At 42.4% G+C, this 23,337-nt stretch overlaps 1 protein-coding gene across 4 annotated transcripts in view; it reads right to left on the bottom strand.

Annotated features, from left to right (window-relative positions):
* Positions 1 to 23,337, bottom strand: part of RRAS2 (RAS related 2) — a 134,825-nt gene that overhangs the window by 73,087 nt on the left and 38,401 nt on the right. The window contains exon 1 of one of the 4 annotated variants that reach the window (XM_055548559.1): positions 15,898 to 16,039. The exons of 1 other annotated variant lie outside the window; for it this stretch is intronic. Coding sequence is in view for 1 of the 3 variants with exons in the window: in XM_055548555.1 (XP_055404530.1) it covers positions 8,308 to 8,415 (108 nt within the window). In the remaining 2 variants the exon portion in view is untranslated. Of the gene's footprint in view, positions 1 to 8,307; positions 8,684 to 15,897; positions 16,040 to 23,337 lie in introns of those variants that run through there. 2 more of the 4 variants (XM_055548557.1, XM_055548555.1) reach the window with 2 other exon arrangements.

The following is a 23,337-nucleotide window of genomic DNA, read 5'->3' as shown; positions in this document are numbered from 1 at the left end:
CACCATTTTGTTTTCTGATGTCGACTAAAAAAGATGCACAACTTGAGAGCTGCAGGTCAAGTTTTATTTAGGGCAAAATAAGAACTGCCACCCAGAAGGCAGCTCCTCACATAGCTCTGAGAGACTGCTCCAAAGAGGCAGTGGGGGAAGGCCAATATATAAGGTTTGGGTGAAGCAGGAGTTCAATACCATTAAGCACTCATTTTACAAAAGGTTTTCTGCTAGTCACAAGGATCTGATGTCATCAATGAAGGGATTTAGTGCTTTTCTAGATATGAGGAGATACAAGGACGGGGATCATAAAATCAATTCCTCAAAGTATCCAACTATCTAAAGACTTGTCCCACCAGATTCCCTGGACACAGTGTACTTCATTCCCTCTGAACTCCCTCAAGGGCTGTTGAAGGTCAACAGTGGCAGGAGCACAGGGTTCAATCTCCACAGAGGCAGATGGCAAATGCCCTTGTTGTTCAGTCACTGGCAATGCTCTTGGCAAGAGACAATTTGTAGTTGACACTGAGCACCTCTTTACTTCCTGGTAAAGATGCTCCAAGTTCATCTTCTACTTCTCCCTGCCTCAGCCCAGGGATCAGTCATTTCTCCAAGGTTCCTTTAAAGAATGATATTTAGCACCCAAGATCTGGCATTAGGTGTTCTCACTGCTAATAGGGGGTCATTGTTTCTATGCACTCTCAGCAGACATAGCTGGAAAAAAGATGTATAGATATGTGTATGAGCAGCCACACACACCTATTTCTATATCTTAGTATTTACTTTTTAAACTGAGTTCTGTTTTAAGATGGGGGACCGCTTCCAGGGCCCAAGAGTGGGCTCTTGTCTAACACTTGGAAATGAACTGTCCAATGAAACACACGTGCTGACAAAGCAAGAGACGTTATTGGGAAGGGGCACCTGGGCAGAGCAGTAGGGTAAGGGAACCCAGGAGTGCTCTGCCACACAATCACAGCTTACGGTTCACAGCCGTTTGGGCTTTACGGTGATGGGATTAGCCTCTGGGTTTTCTTTGGCCAGTCACTGACTCAGAGTCCTTCCTGGTGGTGCACACATTGCCCAGCCAAGATGGATGCCAGAGAGAAGGATTCTGGGAGGTGGTCGGACACATGGTGTCCCCTTTTGACCTTTCCTGAACTCTTCTGGTTGGCGGGGCCTTGTTAGTTTCCTGTTCCTTACCAGGACCTCCTGTCATAAAATAACTCACGCAAATGGTTATTACGGTGTCTGGTCAGGGTGGGAGGTTTCAGTGTGCTTCCCCTAACAATTTTATGCCAGTGTCCTCAATTCCAACTTTGCATCCAGTGCTTCCTAGCCTTCTTCCTTTCCACACTTATAACTCCCTTCTTCAGCTGTGAGGAACTTGGCTCCCATTTTCCACAACACATTTATTTATCTACTTAATCCTAGTATAGAAAATTGTTTAAGAATTGCAAACCCTATGCTGCTGAGAGGAAGATGGGGGGTGGGAAAAAAGGCCTGTTAACCAGAGTTCAGTGTTTGTTTAGAGTTCGTCTTTATCCTGAGGACATAGTCCAAACGCTGGGTTCAAAAGTTACACTACTTTTTTTTTTTTCTTTTCCTCCTTCAGTGTGGTTATGTTAGTCATTTGAAATAAGGTTCAGTTTATTTGTTTTGTTAGTATTCCACCTTTGATTTTATTGGTGTTTGCTGTTTATATACTGAGTGTGTGAAACCTTAAACATGGTTCCAGGAGTCAGAAAAGGATCCTCGGAAGAGGCCCTCAATCCCTTTCCCCTCATCCCTAACCATACACAGAGCTCACCAGTCATCTCTTTAACCTCTGACTTACCCATTTCTGTGCTTTTTTGCCCCATCAGTAAATAAGTTTGTTATTTTATTTCTTCTTCTTTCCTACACTAAACGTAATATATTACAAATACAGTAAATACCTTTGTACTTTGTATTTTTCACTGAACAATTTATCCTGGAACGCATTTCCCATCAGTTCTTTTTATAGCTGCAGAATGCTCTACTGGGTGAATGTACCATGTTCCATTCAACCCCTCTCTATCCTGTAGGCTGCTTCTAATTTTTTAAATTACAAACAATGCTGTGGCCCCATGCACTTATATTTTAATACTACTGGAAGTACATTTCCAGGGTAAATTTGTTGATTTGGGAGCACTGAGTCAAAAAGTAAACACTTATGCTGTCAAATCAACTACAGAATCCAGTCAAATCAACTGGATGTTGATTGTATCTCCTGATATAACGCACTGAGAACACACCTCTGCTATTCCTGAGCCCAAAACGAATTTAGAAACCATGAAGAAACAAATTCAAACTGAAGGAACTCAATAAATAACTAACTTGTATTCAAAAATGTCCGTGTCATAAAACACAAAGACTTGGGACATCCTTGGTGGTCCAGTGGTTAAGAATCTGCCTTGCGATGCAAGGGGACACGGATTCAATCCCTGGGCCGGGAACTAAGACTCCACCTGCCATGGAGCAACTAAGCCTACACACCCCAGCTACTGAGCCCTCGCGCTCCGGAGCCCTCAAGACAATTAGAGAACCTGACCTGCAACAAAATACCCAACATGACGCAACAAAGATCAATACGTGCTGCAACCAACACCAGACGCAGCCAAACATTTTAAAAATAAAGATGAAAGAACTGTTCCAAAGTAAAGACACGGAAACAAAATGTACTGCATAATCTGAGATTTTTCTTTTGCTATAAAGGGCACTATTTGGACAACTGGCAAAATCTAAGTTCTGCACATTACATTAATAATATATCAATATTAATTTCTGATTTAGGTTATACACTATGTTTATAAGCAAGTGCCCTTGCATTTAGGAAATATACAAGGAAGTATTTAAAAATAAAGGGGCACTGTCTTCAACTTACACTCAGATGATTCAGGAAAAAAACTGTTTATTTGGGGGGAATAAAACAAATATGGTAAAATGGTAGCATTTGGGAAAACTGGGTAAAGGTTTTTTAAAAAGCAACATCAGCTATCATGCTGGCATGTATATCCATACATCCAGTACTGAACATTTACAAATTCTGTAAATATATTTTAATTAAACTATTTAATGTTACATAACCAACAAACAATCATATTGCTTTTACAAAATGCTGAAACTAAAATTTACAAATAACTCCAGTAGCACAATTTTAGTCATATTTCTTTGCTTCTTTCAGAACTATACAGAAAATATGTAGTTCTGAAAGAAGCAAAGAAATAAGTAAAGTGAGTAAATGTATACATATCTTTGTCTTTTTCATAAAGGCCTGAGAGACATTTTTCTTTGAGAAGCAGAAGTAAATCAAAAGCCTACCAAGGACATTACTTGAAGTTTCAATCTCAACCCCAGACTGGGTGGCTCTAGCCAAATTAATTCAAGATCAAGGTCATTCAGGAAGATTCAATGACAATTAACTCTATGTTGTTTACAAGTAGAGTCAAAGTCTTTTACTCATTATCACTTTTCAACAAGAAACAAATACCCTAAGAGACTTCTAAGTTCATGTAGCATCACAAAATCTGTTTCTCTTTTATGAGATCAATTTTAATTTGAAAAAGAAATCTTAAAAAAAAAATTTAAATAATACAGCTTCAAGAAAGTCTCTTTCTGTTCTCCTTCCTCACTTTACCAATTTATTTTCCTCACTTAATTAAACAGGCTACTTTCATTTTAAAGCTTAGGAAAGACCCTTAACATTTCAGTGATAAAGATGAATTAAAAATCCCATTCCAGTAGGCAACTGCCTGTCATCATTTTGCCTTCGAATGGTACTATACCAAGGGAAAGCAGAACTCTTAACCCATTCAACAGAAGTATCCCCACTAAACTCCTTCGACTTTCCATTCCAAGACAAGACACAGGCTTGCGCACATCTGCACATGCGCGCGTACACACACACACACACACACACACACACACACACACACAGGTTAAAAATGAATAAGAAGAATGAGTTCTAAGACTCTCTGGGTTAGAATTTCTCCTCTAACAAAAGCGGTCATTCTCTAAAAGAAGGTGTTCTTTCTTGAGTGCCTAGCATGTGTATCTAGGAACTGCCAACAGAACCATTTCATCCTAACAAAATGAGGAAATCTCTAGTATGTAAAACACCACTAGGGAGGGGTACCTTATTTTTCAATGCTAAGAATTCATTTGTAAACTACTCTGAAAATGTAGAATAGTAATTTGCACACTAAAAGACAAGTCCACAGTTCAATTCAGTCGCCTCTGCAAATCCATGGACTGCAGCACGCCAGGTTTCTCTGTCCATCACCAACTCCCAGAGCTTACTCACACTCATGTCCATCAAGTCTGAAATGCCATCCACAGTTTAATTTCAAATTCTTGGATAAAAGTTACTTTAAGTGATTTCTAATTGCAGGGCACATGTTCAAGATGTAGCAACAGAATAGTAATTCAGGAATTTAAACTTACCAAGATCAATTAACTTTAACACAAATGCATGTGCCTTGAAATCTCTTCTAAGATCTTTGTCCCAGGAAAAAGCAATGGAAGGGGTTTGCACAAAAGATAAATTACGTCAAGAGCAACATCTGAGTCAAGTCCAGGCTAACAGGTTGTAAGACTGACTAAAACTTGATACCTGAGAAGTCAGCTACCCCCCCTACACAGCTCAAAATCTAACAAACTGTGAATAACAAGTAAGGATGCTAAATGAAGAACAGAGGCTGGGAAATTCCTCTCTTAGTGTAAAACATGTATGGTCTTTTCTCAGAGTTGCCAGAAACCACAATGGTTACTCCATTATTTCTGAAAATCAACTCCCAACTCATCAAGTTTTCCCAACTCAAAATGGAATCAGCATTCATTACCTAAATATCAATCACACAGGAGTGAGGAGGCAATTTGTTCACCCAAGCCCAATACTTCATGGAGAAGAAAATAAAGCCCCAAAGAGATTACAGAAGACTCAAAGAATCTCCAGAGTCACCTGAGGAGGGAGACCTAGAACCCAGAGAGCCAACTCTCTTCTCCATTTCACTCTGTACAGTTAGAAAATGTTAAAATCATTTCTAACTATAGAGTCCACTCATCATCAAGGGCTTCTATTTACCAACAGAACTTTCAGAAAACCATGAACAGAAACAAGGAGTTCATGTACACACATTTATTCTTAATAATATTTTATATTATTAGTCATGGATGTTTCATGATGTGTTGCATTCATTTTTAAAGAGGAAAAGCCACCTCAATCAAGTAATTCTTGCCTTAATTTCCTAATTTTGTAGCTCTTTATATGCATAGAAAGAAAGTGAAGTCACTCAGTCATGTCTGACTCTCTGTGACGCCATGGACTGTAGCCTACCAGGCTCCTCCATCCAAGAGATTTTCCAGGCAAGAGTACTGGAGTGGACTGCCATTTCCTTCTCCAGAGGATCTTCCCAACCCAGGGATCGAACCCAGGTCTCCTGCACTGCAGACAGACACTTTACCATCTGAGCCACCAGGGAAGCCCTCTTTATATATAAAAGGCAACAATTTAAAGAAAGTTGGGATTTAAGTTCTCCACTCCCAAATTTTTTCATTATATTTTTTCTATTCAAGGTTACATAATAGAAAAATACATACTGAACACTGTAAAAACCAGTGCTGTATCTCAAGAGTCTTATAAAATAAATAAAACTGATTTGTGTCATCCTGATCACCTACAAAGAGGACTGACTTCCGCCTGTTAAGATTATTATCTTTCTGCAGACTCCTCTCCTTCCATTACTACTGCGAGACCATCATAACAATGAATTTTAATTTCCCAGGAGCTGGACAATAAATAGCAGTTCTATTAAGTATAGATGATAGTCACCTTGGCTCCATAAGCTAAGATTAACATAGTAATAATGATAATGTTTGTAGCCTTACTATGCACCAGACATTGTTCCAGGCCCTGGACAGATGTTAATTTTCAGAACTGTAAGTGTACTTTGTATTTCCCCAACTTACAGTGGGAAAAAACTAAGGTACCCAGAGGTTAAGTAATTTGCCTAAGATCACACAGGCAGCAAGTGGTAGAGCTGAGACTCCATCCAGGTCTGGCTTCTTCTACCTCTCCAGAAAGCCTTGTCAAAGTCCGAGCTCATGTTCCTCCCTTCCACTGGTCCCAAGTAAGGGGCCAATCCCCTTCCCCTCCTTGCCTGCCTCCTCTCTCCAAACTAGCATATGACTGCCCCCGCCTCGTGCCCTCTCTTTCCACCATCAAGCCTACACAGTCCTTTTATCAATCCTTCCCAAACTGACTTTTCCTCAATTCAGAACTCCCTTTGCATTTAAATGTGTTAACAGAAGTGTACACATAAGCTTCTAAGAGCCATCATTAACGGAGCACATAGTATACGCTAGATACAAAGCTAAGGATGGTCCCTTAATTCAAAGGATTATGAAGAATGTATGATTAGACCTGTTTTAGTGAAAAGAAAATTGAGGTTCAGAGAAGCTAAATAATATATTGGCAATGTTCTCCCAGTAAATAAACAACAGAGCAAGATTTAGCACTCAACTCGGCATGACTCAAAGCTCACACCTGTTTTACTTCTTTCAAACCATCTAGAGTAACTAGCTACATCACTATTCATAAAGAAGTGCTTCTTTAACAAATGAATTTAGAAAATTAAGCAAACAGAAATTACTGTCATTTTAATAGTTTCTAATACTATTTCCCAAAACAAAAAGTTCCAATATCTTAATAATTAACGTACAGATTCAAATAGAGATGGATTCGCCGACCCCCATCCAAAAAGCTAAAGACATATTGTGGTTTAAATCTTTTAGGTAACGCTATTTATTAATGCAGGAACCCAGGATTATTCTCTCTCCTAGCCAACCTCCCACCTCCCCCTAGCTACAGTTCCCAAAAAAAGTTAACTATAAATTGTTTTGCTTTGCCAGTTACTTAAAGTCTCTCCCGACCCCATGAGAAATAACATAACAGCATCCCCGATTCTGCAGCCTCCTATACTAAAGCCAATCTCACCTCTTACTCAGTGTGAATTTTTTTTAACCCACTAACGAGTATACTGTAAATGCTCATTACATAAACATCTCTTCCTGGATACAAAAGTTTCAGCAGCAGTTTTTAATACCTTGAAATGGTATAACAGCAATTATTGCTCATTTAGTCAACTGGACAGGTAACAATCACATTTATGTTACAGAACTCTGTATTTTAATGTCACTATATACATTAAGTGAAATGAAATACGCTATTCAAGTATGCCAACTGAAAGCAAATGGCTCAAACAGGTATATTTCACCAAAGCATTTTAACAACACTCTTGATATGTATCTTTGTTACCTGTTACAACGCTGTACCTTCATTCTCTCCCAACATACGCCACACCTTTTAGGTTGACAAAAGCAGAGAGAAATCGGAGCTTCTCTCTTTAGTAGTCCCAAAAAAGATCACTCAAACCTCCTACCACAAGCAAATCCTAAGAACCAAGAATTTGACCTCCCTTTCCTTTACAACCCGACTTTCCGCCTCCAGCTACCAGAGAGGACTGGGGGTGGGGGAGACAGTGGCTGGAACTGACACAGAACGCACGACTCGGTCGGTCATCTCCTAGCCTGGCCCACCCTAAACTTCACCTTGGCACGGCGAGAGGCAGGAAGGCACCAGGAATTCCTAGGAAATGGTCTCACCCCTATCGGAGAACATTCTTAACTTCCTCGAGGCCACCATTTCCCCGGGGTATTATCACACACTACCCCCCGGACATATTACCTAAGAGATTACTTAAAAGAAAAGCGCAAACACACACAAAGAGAAACACACCGCTTGAAGCGGGCAGCTCCGGCTCGGCGTGCGCGGAGAAGCTCGGAGACCACGCGGAGCCAAGTTGCCACCGCGATCGCACCCACGATGCAGGAGGCTGCCCGGGCGGCTAGAAACCCAGCGCGCGGGGCTCCAGCCCCACGCCCTACGCCCCGCGCCCCGGCCTCACGGCAGGAAGCTCGGCGCGGCCGCGCTGCCTCTCCCTAAGAGCTCGGGCCGCGGCCGGACCGATAAGGTGGATCTGCGCTTCCCACCCTGCCAACTCCGCCCTCCCGGACACATTCCTGAGAAGCCCGACTCCCGGGACACCGAGCTGGGCGCCCGGCAGGCAAGAGCTGGACGCCCGGACCGCAGAACAGGAGGGCAGAGCCGACCTGCGCCCCCCAACCCCGGCCTGCGCGGCGCCTCAGGGGCGGGGTCCCTGCGGCCGCCCCGCCACAGGTAGCGGGAGCCCCCGCCCGCCGCCGCCGCCCCGGCGCCCTGGGCAGGCCCACTCCAGGTACCTGGATGAACTGGATGGTGAGCGCCGATTTGCCCACGCCGCCTCCGCCGACCACCACCAGCCGGTACTTCTCCTGGCCGGAGCCGTCCCGCCAGCCGGCCGCGGCCATGGGGACGCCGCCGAGCCCAGCCCGGCCACGCCGAGCCGCCGCCCGCCTTAGGCCCGGCTCCGGAGACGTGTGCGGCCGGCGGGCTGCGGGCGAGCGGCCGGGCGGGGGTCCCGGGCGCCGGGAGCTGCCGGAGGGCCGGTCAGGACGGCACCGCGGCGCCTGGGCTGGTCGGGTCCTGCCCGAAGCACGGAGAAGCTAGGGGACCGCAACGGCGAGGGGCTGCGGCGGCCGGGGGGCGCGCTCCTCCACACGACTTCGCAGCGCCTGCCGAAAGCAGCCTCCAGCGCCGCTACAAATGGCCGTCTGGGGGCCGGGCCGCTGGGCCGAGATGCTGCATATGCATGAGGGGGTGGGGCGGGGCGGGGCAGCGCTGGCCCGGACTGAGATTCGGGAGCTGAGCTTGTAGGGCTCAGACCCCCTCGGTGTGCCCCTCCAGTTCCTGGACTGAGCGGGGTGTGTACGCGTGTGCCTGTGCGAGTGAGGAGTGTGTGTGCGAAAGTGTGGGAGCTGAAAGAAGACAGATAGCGTGTGAGCATAACTGTATATGTCAGGAATTGTCAGGGATTGTGTGGATGAAAAATACAGTATGTGAAGGCGTGTGGGAAAAATAGAGCCGTTGTCATCTTAACTCAGTTTGTAGGAGGATAAATATCCTGTTTTAAGAGCACAGATGGTGACCATGACTGTACGGAAAACAGTACCTGACAGTGATTGAAGAGGAGAGCTGTCACAATAATTGTGTGTGTGATATGCTTGCGGTGTGAGGAACGTCACAGAGACTGAATCACAGTGACTGAGGGCGCATAGACAAGAGTAAATGTGGCACATGAAATATCTGCCTTAGTGGCTGTGTTTATATGTGAAAAATGTGAGGTAATTGTATACGAGGGGTATAAATGTGAGAGATTATACTTATTTACATACGACACACCAGGCACTGTGCTCAGTGCTACAAATCACTTTATGAATAAAATAATGTCCCTGCCCTCAGGGAACTAAGAATCCAATGGGGAAACAGCCAGGACCACAGGCAAGTTGTCCAGCATCACAAGCACAGTGTGACCCTAGGAGAAGCACTCATTCCACAAGTGGGTGGTCAGGGAAAGCTTCCTAAAAGATCTGAATAAATAACATAAGCAGAAGAAAAGTATTCCAGGGAAAGCAAGCCACATATGAAAAAGTCAGAGCTGAGAAGGTAAGACGTGTCACATGATTTTGTGTTGGGGAAGTGTGCTTGTGAATGAAAAGTGCTTATCTACGGGTTGTTCAGCTGCTCCGTCAACGTCCAACTCTTTACAACCCGATGGACTGCAGCAATACAGGCTTCCCTGTCCTTCACTATGCATCTATGTGTATAGAAGTTTAACCAAATGTAGTAGGAGTCACAGGTGTATACAATGCAGTGTAGGCTGGTAGATAAGACCATGGGCTCTAGGGCCAGACTGGATTCAAATCCTAGCCTTTTGACTAAAGGTGTCATAATGGAACTTACTAAACTTCTGTGGCTCAGTTTTCTCTAAAATAAAGGTAGGATTACCTACCTTAAGGTGTTTTTTGACGTGAAGTGAGTCATTCAGTTGTGTCCGACTCTTTGCGACCCCATGAACTATACAGTCTGTGGAATTCTCTAGGCCAGAATACTGGAGTGGGTAACCTTTCCCTTCTCCAGGGGATCTTCCCAACCCAGGGATCAAACCCAGGTCTCCCGCATTGCAGGCGGATTCTTTACCAATTGAGCCACAAGGGAAGCCCAAGGTGTTTTTTAGTAAGAATCAAATGAGTTAATATATATAAAGCACATAAAACAGTGCCTGGAATGTTAAGCATGTAAGCATTTATAGCAGTTTTGGAACATGACTCCAAGTTCCTGGAAACAACCCAGTGGCTCTCTTGGAACCAGTAGAATGCAGCAGAAACGATGCTGTATACCTTCCAAGTCTAGGTCAGAAGAGGCCATGCGGCTTCCACCTGTTCTCTTCGGATTCTCACTCTGGGAGAAACAATGTAAGAAGTTTGCTACCCTGAGGCTGCCATGCTAGAGAAGCCACATGTAAGCATGCCAGTCAAAGGTCCAACTGAACTCCTAGCTCAGTCAGTCTAGGTCAATTTTCATTCCAATCCCAAAGAAGGGCAATGCCAAAGAATGTTCAAACTACCACATAATTGCACTCATCTCACATGCTAGCAAAAAAATGCTCAAAATACTCCAAGCCAGGCTTCACCAGTATGAGAACCATGAGCTTCCAGATGTGCAAGCTGGATTTAGAAAAAGCAGAGGAACCAGAGATTAAATTGCCAACATCAGTTGGATCATAGAAAAAGCAAGAGAATTATCTGCTTTATTGATTACACCAAAACCTTTCTCTGTGTAGATCACAACAAACTGTGGAAAATTCTTCAAGAGATGGGAATGGGAATACCAGACAACCTTACCTGCCTCCTGAGAAATCTGTATGCAGGTCAAAAAGCAACAGTTAGAACCGGACATGGAAAACAGGTTATACGTCAAGGCTGTATATTGTCACCCTGCTTATTTAACTTATATGCAGAGTACATCATGTGAAATGCCAGGCTGGATGAAGCACAAGCTGGAATCAAGATTGCCAGGAGAAATATCAATAACCTCAGATACACAGATGACATCATCCTTATAGCAGAAAGTGAAGAGGAACTAAAAAGCCTCTTGATGAAAATGAAAGAAAAAAGTGAAAAGCCTGGCTTAAAACTCAACATTCAAAAAACTAAGATCATGGTATCTGGTCCCATCACTTCATTGGAAATAGATGGGGAAACGATGGAAACAGTGACAGACTTTATGTTTTGGGGCTCCAATATCACTGCAGATGGTGACTGCAGACATGAAATTTAAAGATGCTTGCTCCTTGGAAGAAAAGCTATGACCAACCTAGACAGCATATTAAAAAGCAGAGACATTATTTTGCCAACAAAGGTCCATCTAGTCAAAGCTATGGTTTTTCCAGTAGTCATGTATGGATGTGAGAGTTGGACCATAAAAAAGGCTGAGTGCCGAAGAATTGATGCTTTGGAACTATGGTGTTGGAGAAGACTCTTGAGAGTCCCTTGGACTGCAAGGAGATCAAACCAGTCAATCCTCAAGGAAATCAGTCCTGAATATTCGTTGGAAGGACTGATGCTGAAGCTGAAGCTCCAATACTTTGGCCACCTGATGTGAAGAACTGACTCATTGGAAAAGATCCTGATGCTGGGAAAGATTGAAGGCAGAAGGAGAAGGGGACAACAGAGGGTGAGATGACTGGATGGCATTACCGACTCTATGGACATTGAGTTTGAGCAAGCTGTGGGAGTTGGTGATGGACAGGGAGGCCTGGCGTGCTGCAGTTCATGGGATCGCAAAGAGTCAGACCCGACTGAGCAACTGAACTGAACTGAGCTCCTAGCTGACAGCCAGCATCAACTGCCAGCCATGTGAGATCCCTTAACCCCAGCTCTGTCCAGCCTTCCAGTGACTGCTGCCCCTACTAGTATCTGGCTGCAAATGCATGAAAGACCCCGAGCAAGAGCTACCCAGTGGCTTCCCTGGTGGCTCAGTGGTAAAAGTATCCTCTTGCCAATGCAGGAGACATGGGTTCAAACCCTGATCTGGGAAGATCACACATGCCATGGAGCAACTAAGCCCATGCACCACAGCTATGGAGCTGGTGCTCTAGAGCCCTGGGAGCCACAACCACTGAAGCCTGTGCACCCTAGAACCAGTGCCCTGCAACAAGAGAAGCCTCGGCAATGAGAAGCTTGCACACTGCCACTAGAGAGTAGCCCCGCCTGCTGTGACTACAGAAAAGATTGAGCAGCAACTAAGACCCTGCACAGCCAATAATAAATACATTAAAAAAAAAAAGAGCTACCCAGGTCAGCCCTTCGTGACCTACAAAAGTATGTGCAAAACAAGTCAGTAAACTGTTTGTCATTTTAAAACTTTTTATTTGGGAATAATTTCAGTCTATAAATACAAGCTTCCCTTGTGGCTCAGCTGGTAAAAAATGTGGCTGCAATGTGGGAGACCTGGGTTCGATCCCTGGGTTGGGAAGATCCCCTGGAGAAGGGAAAGGCTACCCACTCCAGCATTCTGGCCTGGAGAATTCCATGGACTGTAGAGTCCATGGGGTAGCAAAGAGTCGGACACGACTGAGTGACTTTCGCTCACTCACTCAGTCTATAAAGAGCACCCATACACCATTACCCAGATTCCACTATGTGAGCATTTTATCCCACTTCATCATTCTCCCCTGTCTATCTCTGCTTTTCTCTTTCATATATATATATTTATGATATAGTTATTTATATTAATTTATGATAGGACTTCCCTGGTGGTCCAGTGGTTAAGAATCCACCTGGCAGTACAGGGGACACGGGTTTAATACCTGGTCCGGGAGGATTCCACATGCCTCAGGGGAGCTAAGCACATGCACCACAACTACTAAGCCCATGCTCTACAACAAGAGAAGTCATCTCAACGGAAAGCCTGCGCACTGCAACTAGAGAGTTGCCCCCCTCACTGCAAATAGAGAAAGCCCAAATGTTGGAACAAAGACCCAGCACAGCAAAATATAAAATATTTTATGATAAATGTATGTGTGTGTATATAAGTCTTACATTTAAATGAATTTTTGAACTATTTAAGGCTAGGTTACAGGCATTATGGCCCTTTACCCCTAAGTGCTTCAGTGTGCACCTCCTAAGAACAAGGCTATTCTCTCAGATAATCACAGTACATATCAACTTTAGTAAATCTAGCATTGGTATGAATACTTTTGTCTACCATTTATATTTCAGTTTTGTCATTTGATTCAATAATGTGCTTTAGAGCATTTTTTCCCTTCTAGTACAGAATCCAGTCTAGGGTCAGGCATTGCATTTAGCTGTCAAATCTCTTTAACTTTGTTTGTGTGATACAATGGTTGTCTTAGGCACCCCTTTTTTCCAGAGGAGGAGATATGTTTTACACAGCAGTAGTAGCCAGAAAAGTCACGACGCAGACAGTATTAGCAATGTAAAAGAAAGAAAAAAAGGAAAGAGAAAAGAAAGAAGAACCCATGTCAAGGAAATGCTGAAAAAGAGCTAGTTATGCTTCTCTCAGTGTCTCTCTAGCCCTGAAATTTTCTATAATCTTTCACGACCAAAAAGATAATCAATGAGTCCTCTTTATGCAGCTTTCCCTTCTAACATACAATCCAAAATCTTTCCTTTCAAGAAGACATGATAATCAGAAAAGCTTATCAAATCTCAAAAATATCCAAAAGAAAGAAAGTTAATCCCTGAGGAAAAAAGAAAAGAAAAGCATGTAGGGACTTCCCTGGTGGTCCAGTGGTTAAGACCCCACTCATCCAATGCAGGGCACATGGGTTCAATACCTGGTTGGGGAACCAAGATCCCACATGCCACACAGCACAGCCAAAAGAAAGGAAAAAACAATAACAACATAGCTATGTGTCTGTGTATGTGTATGTGTGTGGTGGGCTCAGTCAAGTCCAACTCTTTGTGACCTCATGGCCTGTAACACACCAGGCTCCTCTGTCCATGGAATTTTCCAGGTAAGAATACTGGAGTGGGTTGCCTTTTCTTATGCCAAAGGTTCTTCCTGACCCAGGGAGCAAAGCCATGTCTCTTGCATCTCCTGTATTTGCTGGCAGATTTTTTACCACTGCACCACCTGGGAAGCCAAAGCATAGCTGTGCCATTTGCAACTATTTAGACTGGGGGAATCAGGTGTTGATCCGAAAGTAATTGTAACAAATTCCTTAGTATTTTATGACTCTGCATCTGGCAAAGGAGCACTCAGGGGGGTCTGGGCCTGAAGATAGTTTGACCAATAAAAGAAGAAGAGGATAAAGTGGTAAAAAATCCAAGCTGGTGTGCACATATGTGTCCAGTGACTACAGTTTTCAGGGAGAAACTTATTTTCAGTAGGATCTATTTCAATGCTTATTTGTTGAGCTTCTTCTCTGCCTGAGTCCTGACCAAGATTTTCTTTCCTTCCTATTCTATACCACTACAATCTCTGTGTACAGCACAATTTTAACACTGAAACCAAGAAAGCAAACCCATCCTATAGAAACCATGTATTTGTTGCCTCCCAGGCATCCATTTCTCCTTCCTTTCTCATTGTGTCTTCTATTTTTTTTTTTTAAACTTTACATAATTGTATTAGTTTTGCCGCATATCAAAATGAACATTGTGTCTTCTAATTTTCCTTACGTAGTTTGGGAGTGACTGACTCCCACCTGCAGGGATTTACTCTAATTCAGTTAAGATTATCAACCTCCACTGGCCACAGTAATTAGCTGATAGATGGATGTATAACCGAGGTCAAACCAATCAAGAAGAGATTCAGCTACGGAATCAAAATTACAATGAGGTACCACTTAACACCCACTAGGATAACTATAATAAAAAAAAATAATAACAAATGCTGACAGGTATATAGAGGAACTGAATCCCTCATACACTACTGGTTGGAATATTAAATGGTGCTGCTGCTTTGGAAAACAATCTTGGCATATGCACAAGATAAATTAAAACATGTCAATATAAAAACCTATAAGTGTAAGGTTATAGCAGCATTATTTATAATAGCCAAAAAGTAGAATTAATTATCCATCAACTGATGAACAGATAAATAAAATGTAGGGCATTCATACAATGGAATATTATTTGGCAATAAAAAGGAATGAAGTATTGATACATGCTACAACGTGGATGAATCTTGAAAACTATGTTAAGTGAAAGAAGCCAGTCATGAAAGACCACATATTATATGATTCCATATGTATGAAAGGTCCAGGATAGGAAAATCTAGAGAGACAGAAAGTAGATTAGTAGTTGCCAGGACTGAGGAGGAAATTCTCTGTGACTAATAATGGGTATGGGGTTTCTTTTTGGAGATATGAAAATATTCTGGAATTAGATAGCTGTGATGGTTGCACAATTCTGTAAATACACTAAAGAACATTGAATTGTATACTTCTTAAAGTGAATTTTATGGCATATGAATTAAATCTCAAAGCTATGAGGATAAAAGATTCAATTGCAGGGTTTTCTTTGAGCTACTAAGGAAATGTCTTTTACTTCAAAATATTCCTATCAATGCTATACCTTTATTTTTTAAAAAAATTTAACTCAGAGTCAAGTGTTCAGCAAGCAAGAAGCCCACATGCTCACTCCACATAGACCTTCTGTTCCAAAGTGCTTTCTTGCTCTCAGAAAATATCCCAACAGCCTACAGCAAAAGAAATTCCCCTGCAAAAACAAATCACTGGTATTGTATTGATATTTGGCAGAGAAAGAACCAGTTGTCATTCATGCCAATTAAAGATGACTTTTCATCTTAATCTAAAAAACTTATTTCTCATGTAGCTAGAAGACAATAGGTAAATACATAAATCTTCATTAGAAGAATCCTCAAAACCTTGGAAAGAACACTAGAGATCATCCCCCTTAACTTACCAGAAGAAATCCTGTGAATAGGGAAAGAATTTCTTCCCAGTGTCACCTAGCAAGTTGTTAGCAGGATATAGGTCTCCTGACTGCTATGCTCAGAGCACTTTGCCCCAAGCCAAGCTGGATGTTATCCAGAATCCCTTAGAGCCTCACAGCACAGAGACAACGTGATGCTGCCAATCAAGAGAGCTGTTGATTGTATTCTTCTGACTTAAGTTGAGTGATGGTCTAGCTAAAAGTTTGCCAAGAGACTTCGGTGGGCAGATTCAGAGTCAGATTTGGCTAAATCAGAGTCAGGTATGTTTTGGCCCACAATTAGAAGTTTTTTTAATTTTTGAATTGGTTGCCATATTTGAATTTAGAATTTTTAACAAACAAATCTAGATTTATAACTCTTCCTGAAAAAAGTAAATGGATTATCTACCAACACCAGGCCAGTATTATCATAAGACAATGGCTAAAGGTAAGTACAGGCTGCCTTTGAAAGAAGGTATGTTCCTGTTCTTCAGAGTGATCAGCACTCTTGGATCACACCCTAGCCATTGGATGTTACCTGCCTGGCCTTGGTGACCTTTCAGAGTCTGCAAATCCTACTACTGTATGCCAAAGCTCTCCATCTAGAATGCACATTTGAGCCCCCTGTAGTGTCTTAAAATGAAGAACCTAGACTCCTCCCCAGACTTGGTAAACAGAGAATACTTGCAGACCAAGAATGTGAACTTATGTATTTAAATACCCAAATGGACTCTGAGACACCACCACAACTGGGAACTCTTGGAGGGGAGTAGACTGATCCATGTCCACTCTTTTTTTCAGAACAAACAATGACCCTTTCAGCTGGAATGTTCGTTACTCATCATCTCCAAAAACAACCATTGCCGAAATACCATTCCTGGCCCATCCCAGAGAAAGGATTTGAGGGTGGAGTAGAGAGGGAGGTGCTGAAACCAGGATTCCCCTGACCTCATCTACAGCTGAGTCAGATAGAGACCATGCTTGGTGACCAAAAAGGGACAAACCCCCAGGTCAGAGTGTATTCAATCCTCATCATGGCTGATGGAAGAGCCACCCTCCACTTTCTTCCTTAATGGACTCCTGCTTCTAACCTGAATGAATGGCTGGTGACTGCACCCAGCAGGGGCTGCATGCGTCTGAGATGAGACAGACACACAAACCTATTCCTTGTTTAAAGATCACCTTGCTAAGAATAGAAACTGAAACACAGGCTGGAGCGTGTACACACACAGCCCTAAGGAAGGCCACAGCAGAGCTGGAGGAATCCACAGCTTAGGGAAGGATCATCAGAGAATCACAGAGCCTCAAAGCAGAAAAAGCATCCTGAGGTTACTCCCTCTAATGCTCTCGTTCTATAGATGGGGAAGCAAAGGCCCAGATAGAAAACTGCCCTCACCACCATCGCCTAGAGACAGAGCAGAAGCATGACTAGAACTCGGAACCCAGCCTGGGGACCTGACTCAATGTAGCACACTGCCTTGGGAACACAAGAGCCTACAAGGCTAACCAGGGCCAAAGTCACACCACTCTTCTCAGGCATGGCTGCCAGGAAGAATCAAGCAAGGGTGTCTGCTCTCGCATGTGTTTAAATAGTAAAAAATCAAAACCCACCTAAATATTCAACATCAGGGACTTAAATAAATAATGCTATAACCATAGTATAGAATATAGAATAAAATAGTATAGAGTACTATGTAACCATTAAAAATATTTTTTATTTATATAGGAAAATGAAGAGTAGGATACAAATCAGTATATATAATTCCATAAGCTACCAATTACTGAGCATTTACCATGAGCCTGACACTGTGCTACTCACCTAAAACGTATTACCCAATTTCATCCACAAATCAACTAACTAAAGTAGGTTCTATTATTGTTTGTATTTAAAAAAAAAAAGCTTTGGCACAGAGGTGTCATATAGCTACTTAATGGCGGAGTGTGTCTGTCTGAAACCATAAGGTCTGTACTCCAAAGTTTTGTACTTAATCATTATGAACAAATTTTTCAAAAAGAAAGAACAGCAGGATATTCAGTTATCCTAGGTTATTTTCCACTTTTCATTTTTCTGTATCTTTTATCTTTTTTTTGGTTTGTTTTGCCATTCCCCATTCTCTCCTATCCCCAGCCCCTGATAACCTCTAATCATTCTGTCTCTATGAATTTTCCTATTTTAGATATTTCATAGAAGCATAATCATACATTTGTCCTTCAGTGTCTGGTTTATTTCATTTATAATGTTTCAAGGTTCCTGCCTATTGTAGAACATATTTATGCTTCATTCCTTTTTAGGGCTGAATAATATCCTATTGGGTGAATATTCTATTGTTTGTTCATCCATTCATCTCTGTTGATGAACTTCTGTCTTGTTTCTAGTTTTTAGCTATTAAGAATAATGCCACTATGAACATTTACGTACAAATACCTGAGTTCCTGTTTTCAGTCTTTTGGGTATATGCCTAGGAATGGAATTGCTGGATCAAATGGTAATTTTATGTCTAACTTTTTGAGGAACTGCCAAACTGTTTTCCATAGCAGCTACACCATTTTACATTTCCACCAGCAATGTGAGAGTTCCAATTTCTCCACATTTTTATCAACATTTGTTATTTTCTTTTTTTTTTTTAAATAATAACCATCCTAGAAGATATGAAGTGGTATCTCATTATAGTTTTGGTTTGCATTTGGCTCAGAGGGTAAAGCGTCTGTCTGCAATGCAGGAGAGACCTGGGTTCGATCTCTGGGTCGGGAAGATCCCCTGGAGAAGGAAATGGCAACCCACTCCAGTACTACTGCCTGGAAAATCCCATGGACGGAGGAGCCTGGTAGGCTACAGTCCATGGGGTCGCAAAGAGTCGGACACGACTGAGTGACTTCACTTGCACTCACTTGCAATGACTGATGGGGTTTCCCTGGTGGCTCAGTGGTAAAGAATACGCCTGCAATACTGGAGGTGTGAGTTCCATCCCTAGGTTGGGAATATTCCCTGGGGAAGGAAAAGGCAACCCACTCCAAGTTTTCCTGCCTGAGAAAGTCCACGGACAGGAGAACCTGGAGAGATAGTCCACAGGGTCGCAGAAGAGTCAGACACGACTAAGCGACTAAAAATCAAAAAATGACTAATGATACTGAGCAGATTTTCATATGTTTACCTGCCATTTGTGTATATTCTTTGGAGAAGTATCTGTTTGAGTCAATGCCTATTTTTTAACTAGGTTGTTTGCTTTTTTGTTGTTCAGTTGTAGAAGTTCTTTCTATATTCTGGATATCAAACCCTTATCAGATATTTCATTTTCAAATATATTTTCTGTGGCTTTTCACTGTTTGATGCCCAAGTTTTTTATATTAATGGAGTCCAATGTCTATTTCTTTTTAGACAAGAAAAATATAAGATGACGTTTATGAACAATCTTTAATGATATGGGCAAACCAGCAGCCAAAATTGTACATATAGGATCTAACTCTGTAAAATAGCTGTACATATGTGATTGAACAATGTAAAAATAAGTGGTAGTTAGATAATCTGGGAGAATTAACTATTCTAGGAAGACTGAGAATCAGGGTCAATATATAGAAAAATACTACGTGATCCTCCATCACTCAGGTTGAACTGTGATGGCTGCTTTCTCTCCTTCTTCCCCGCAGAAGCTTTCCAAAGAGAAGCATGCCTGATCCTCAATGGAGACTGAGCCCTGAAAACTAAGCTCCCTTAGCACCCATGTCTGGTTTATAGGGCTCCAAACAGCTTTCTCTTTCACCCACACCCCTTACCAGAACAGAGACTATGACTGTTTTAAAGAGTTGTAAAGAACTCAGGAAAGACCAAAGAGTAGAAGAGAGAAGTTCTCTCTTCTTTTGAACAAGCTAAGACATTTCTGGCGAACGCAGTGGGCTGAAATTTTTTTTTGGTGGGGGGATGTGGGCAGACTTCCCAGGTGGCTCAGTAAGGATCTGCGTGCCAATGCAGGAAATGCGGGTTCAATTCCTGGGTTGGAAAGATCCCTGGAGAAGGAAATGGCAACCCACTCCAGTATTCTTGCCTGGAAAATTCCATGGACAGAGGTGGGCTACAGTCCATGGGGTCACAAAAAGAATCGGACACGACTTAGCAACTAAACAACAAGACATATCTAGCCTCCAGAACAGAAGGACACAACTTCAAATGCAGCTATATGAATTTAGGCTAGACAGCTGGTAGAACCTGCTAATAAGCCAAGGTGGACAGTTCCTGGGCATCTCTGGTGGCTTAGTGGTAAAGAATATGCCTGCCAATGCAGGAGACCTGGGTTTGATCTCTGGGCTTGGAAGATTCCTTGGAAGAGGAAATGGTAACCCTTATTCCGGTATTCTTGCCTGGGAAATCCCATGGACAGAGGAGTCTGGTGGGCTACAGATTAAGGGGTCTCAAAGAGTTGGACACAACTCAATGACTGAACAGCAACAGACAGCTCCTACAAAGTGTTGTGTTTTTTTTTTTTTTTTTTTTTTTAATGCAGTGGTTTCTAGGCTCTGTTCCTGCCACTACAGAATTACAGTTTCAGGAGAGACCTGAAAGGAAATGCTTTGTGATTGCAATCGTCTTTCCTGTTCCCCAGTAGGCATGGGATACTTCTGTCTCCTGCAACTACACCACCAGCGGGCTGGTCAGAACAAACAAGGTTTTCTTTTTGGAAAACTCAGGAGCCCTGGAGTAACAGTGTGAGACATGGTGTCTTAAATGCTAGAGAGGAAAGGGGCTTGACAGATCTACTCTGCCTCCTATATTGCTCAGTGTTTGGGCATTAAGGGACCCAATAAATAACAGCCCGCTTCCCCACCCAAGTTTTGAACCAATTGAGAAGTAGGACACCGAGAACCAATAGAGGGAGATCCAAAGGTCAGCTTTATTACTGATAAGACATAGACTGGAGGATATGGCTTAGATGTCAAATAGGCTTGCTTACACTGCTCCCAGAATAAATGTACCAGTGAGTTACAGGCAGGGCTTGAAAAACTACTGGCCTCATCTAATGGAGCTCTCCCTCCATAAAACTCATAGCACGTACAGGGAACATAGATTAACTGCCCTCCTTTAGTTAGGCTGGCTTGCAAAGGAAACAAAGGGAGGAATTAAACTGAGCATGCCTAGATCATTCTTCCAAATTCAAGTAGATAGTTAAGTAGAAGTCATACCTTCTTCGTGGAGAAGGATGAATAAGGGATGAGGAGAGAGGCTAGGAGCCTTAATCTGGTGATTTTCAAATTTCAGTGGGCATCAGAATCACCTGCAGGGCTTATTAAAACACAGATTGCTGGGCTCCACCCCCAGAACCCTGATTCACTGGGTCTCCTGTAGGGTCTGATATCTTATTTTTAATCAAGTTCCCTGGTGATACTGATGTTGCTTGTCTGGGGACCACACTTTGAGAACCAGTGCTCAAGGAGATTCTCTCCACTTGGAAATACAAGGAGGAATAAATGATTCCCTGACAGTCAGGACTTGTTTGGTTGTCAGTGACAGAAATCCAACTCAAATGGAAATTAAAAGAATTTATTGGTTCATGTAACGAAATGATCCAGCTGTTGATCTAACTTTAAGGATGACTACATTCAGAGAATTCTGTCATCAGAATTCTTTCCCTCTTCGTATCTCTCAGCTTGTGTTTGTCCCATATGACTCAAGTCTTAAGCAGGGTTTGCCCTGGTGTTGGCAAGATAGATTCCACTTATTTCCCTTCCCCTCAGCCAGTGTTTCTCAAACTTGAGCATGAATCAGAATCACCTGGAGGGCTTGTTTAAAAAAAAAAGAAAAAAACAGATTGCTGGTCTCCAGCCCAAGAGTTTCTGATTTAATAAATCTGGGATAAAACCCAAGAACTGGCAATCCTGACAAATTCCCAGGTGATAGTATTGATGCTATGCAAAGAATGGAGAATGGATGCTGAAAAGACTCAAACAATAGATGTTCACAACTTTTTGATTTACAGATCAAGAAGTAAGTTTTAGTTGCTCAGTTGTGTCCGACTTTTTGTGACCCCATGGACTGTAGCCTGCCAGGCTCCTCTGTCCATGGAATTTTCCAGGCAAGAATGCTGGAGCAGGTCGCCATTTGCTTCCCCAGGGGATTTTCACAACCCAGGAATCGAACCCGGGTCTTCTGCATCATGGGCAGATATTTAACTGTCTGAGCCACCAGGGAAGCCCACAGATCAAGAAACTGAGAGGTTGAGTAGCTGGTTTGTTTTATCCCATTTAGGAAAGCTTTTCCAGCAAGAAAATCTAACATCAAATCCCATCCCCACCACTGATAAACTGAGTAGTTTAGGGCAGGCCACTAAACCTCTTTCCTCATCTCTTTATTGTTTTAAAACAAGAATAACTGTAGCACCTATTTATAGGGTAGGATGAGAGTGTGATGACTTACCGGAACATGTTAGAGTCCTTTATATTTAGAGACGTGCTAGACAGATGGTAAGTTTTAAATTACTTTAAAAATCAATGTGGATTATAAGGGACCTGAAAATTAAAACTACGCAATCACTAATTTTGGTTTTATTAGTATTATTTTTCACCTATACAATTGGCAAGTATTTGATAACACTGTGAAGCAAAAGACAGGGGAAACTAATTTTCCTTCATTGCTAGTTGAACCCAGTCCATATCCTGGAATTTCAATGTACCCAGGACCCAGTACATCAAGAATTTCATCCCTGCCTGATGGAGTTCTCTGAACTGTGGAAGTCTGTTCTGGCTACCAGAAAACCAAACCAAGGAAATACCTACTTCCCTATTCCTATCTTATACTCCCATGCGCCCAGAGCAGCCTTCAGCCAATGACTCTTGGGAGAGTCAGCTTCCTCGCCTTTGTTTAGGGAAATCCAGAAGCAAGCATTTTGCACCATTTCTCATCACTTCCAAGTGGGATTAAGTTTCAGTCACCCACTGTAGTAGTTGGCTTCATAATACAGCCCTTTGATGGTTGCTTTCCTTTCCCTGTGTCACGCTCCCCCACCCACAGCTTTCTGGTGTTTCCTGAACCTTCCAAATATACTACTTGCACTAGAATCATTGTAGCAGAAATATGCTTTTCTAGGGGAACACCAACCAACATATAAACATTCTTTGGGAGTGGGCAATATCTAGCAAAACTATAAATTTACATGCCTGGTGAAGGGCATGGCAACCTACTCCAGTATTCTTGCCTGGAGAATCCCATGGACAGAGGAGCTTGGAGGGCTGCAGTCCATGGGGTCACAAACAGTCAGGCATGACTGAGTGACTCACACACACATAAATTTATATGTCCTTTGATCAAGTCTGATCCTAATAACTTATTTAACAGGTATATTCATTTACAAAATAACATATATGAGGTTATTTACTGAAACACTATTTGTGATAGCAGATAGCAAGAGATTGACACAATTTAAATGTCCATTAATTCAAGACTGA

Source organism: Bubalus kerabau, chromosome 15, assembly GCF_029407905.1.
Source record: "Bubalus kerabau isolate K-KA32 ecotype Philippines breed swamp buffalo chromosome 15, PCC_UOA_SB_1v2, whole genome shotgun sequence".
NCBI classification, from domain to species: Eukaryota; Metazoa; Chordata; class Mammalia; order Artiodactyla; family Bovidae; genus Bubalus; species Bubalus kerabau.
Note: the sequence above shows the minus strand (reverse complement) of the source record. Positions and strands in the feature narration are given on the sequence as shown.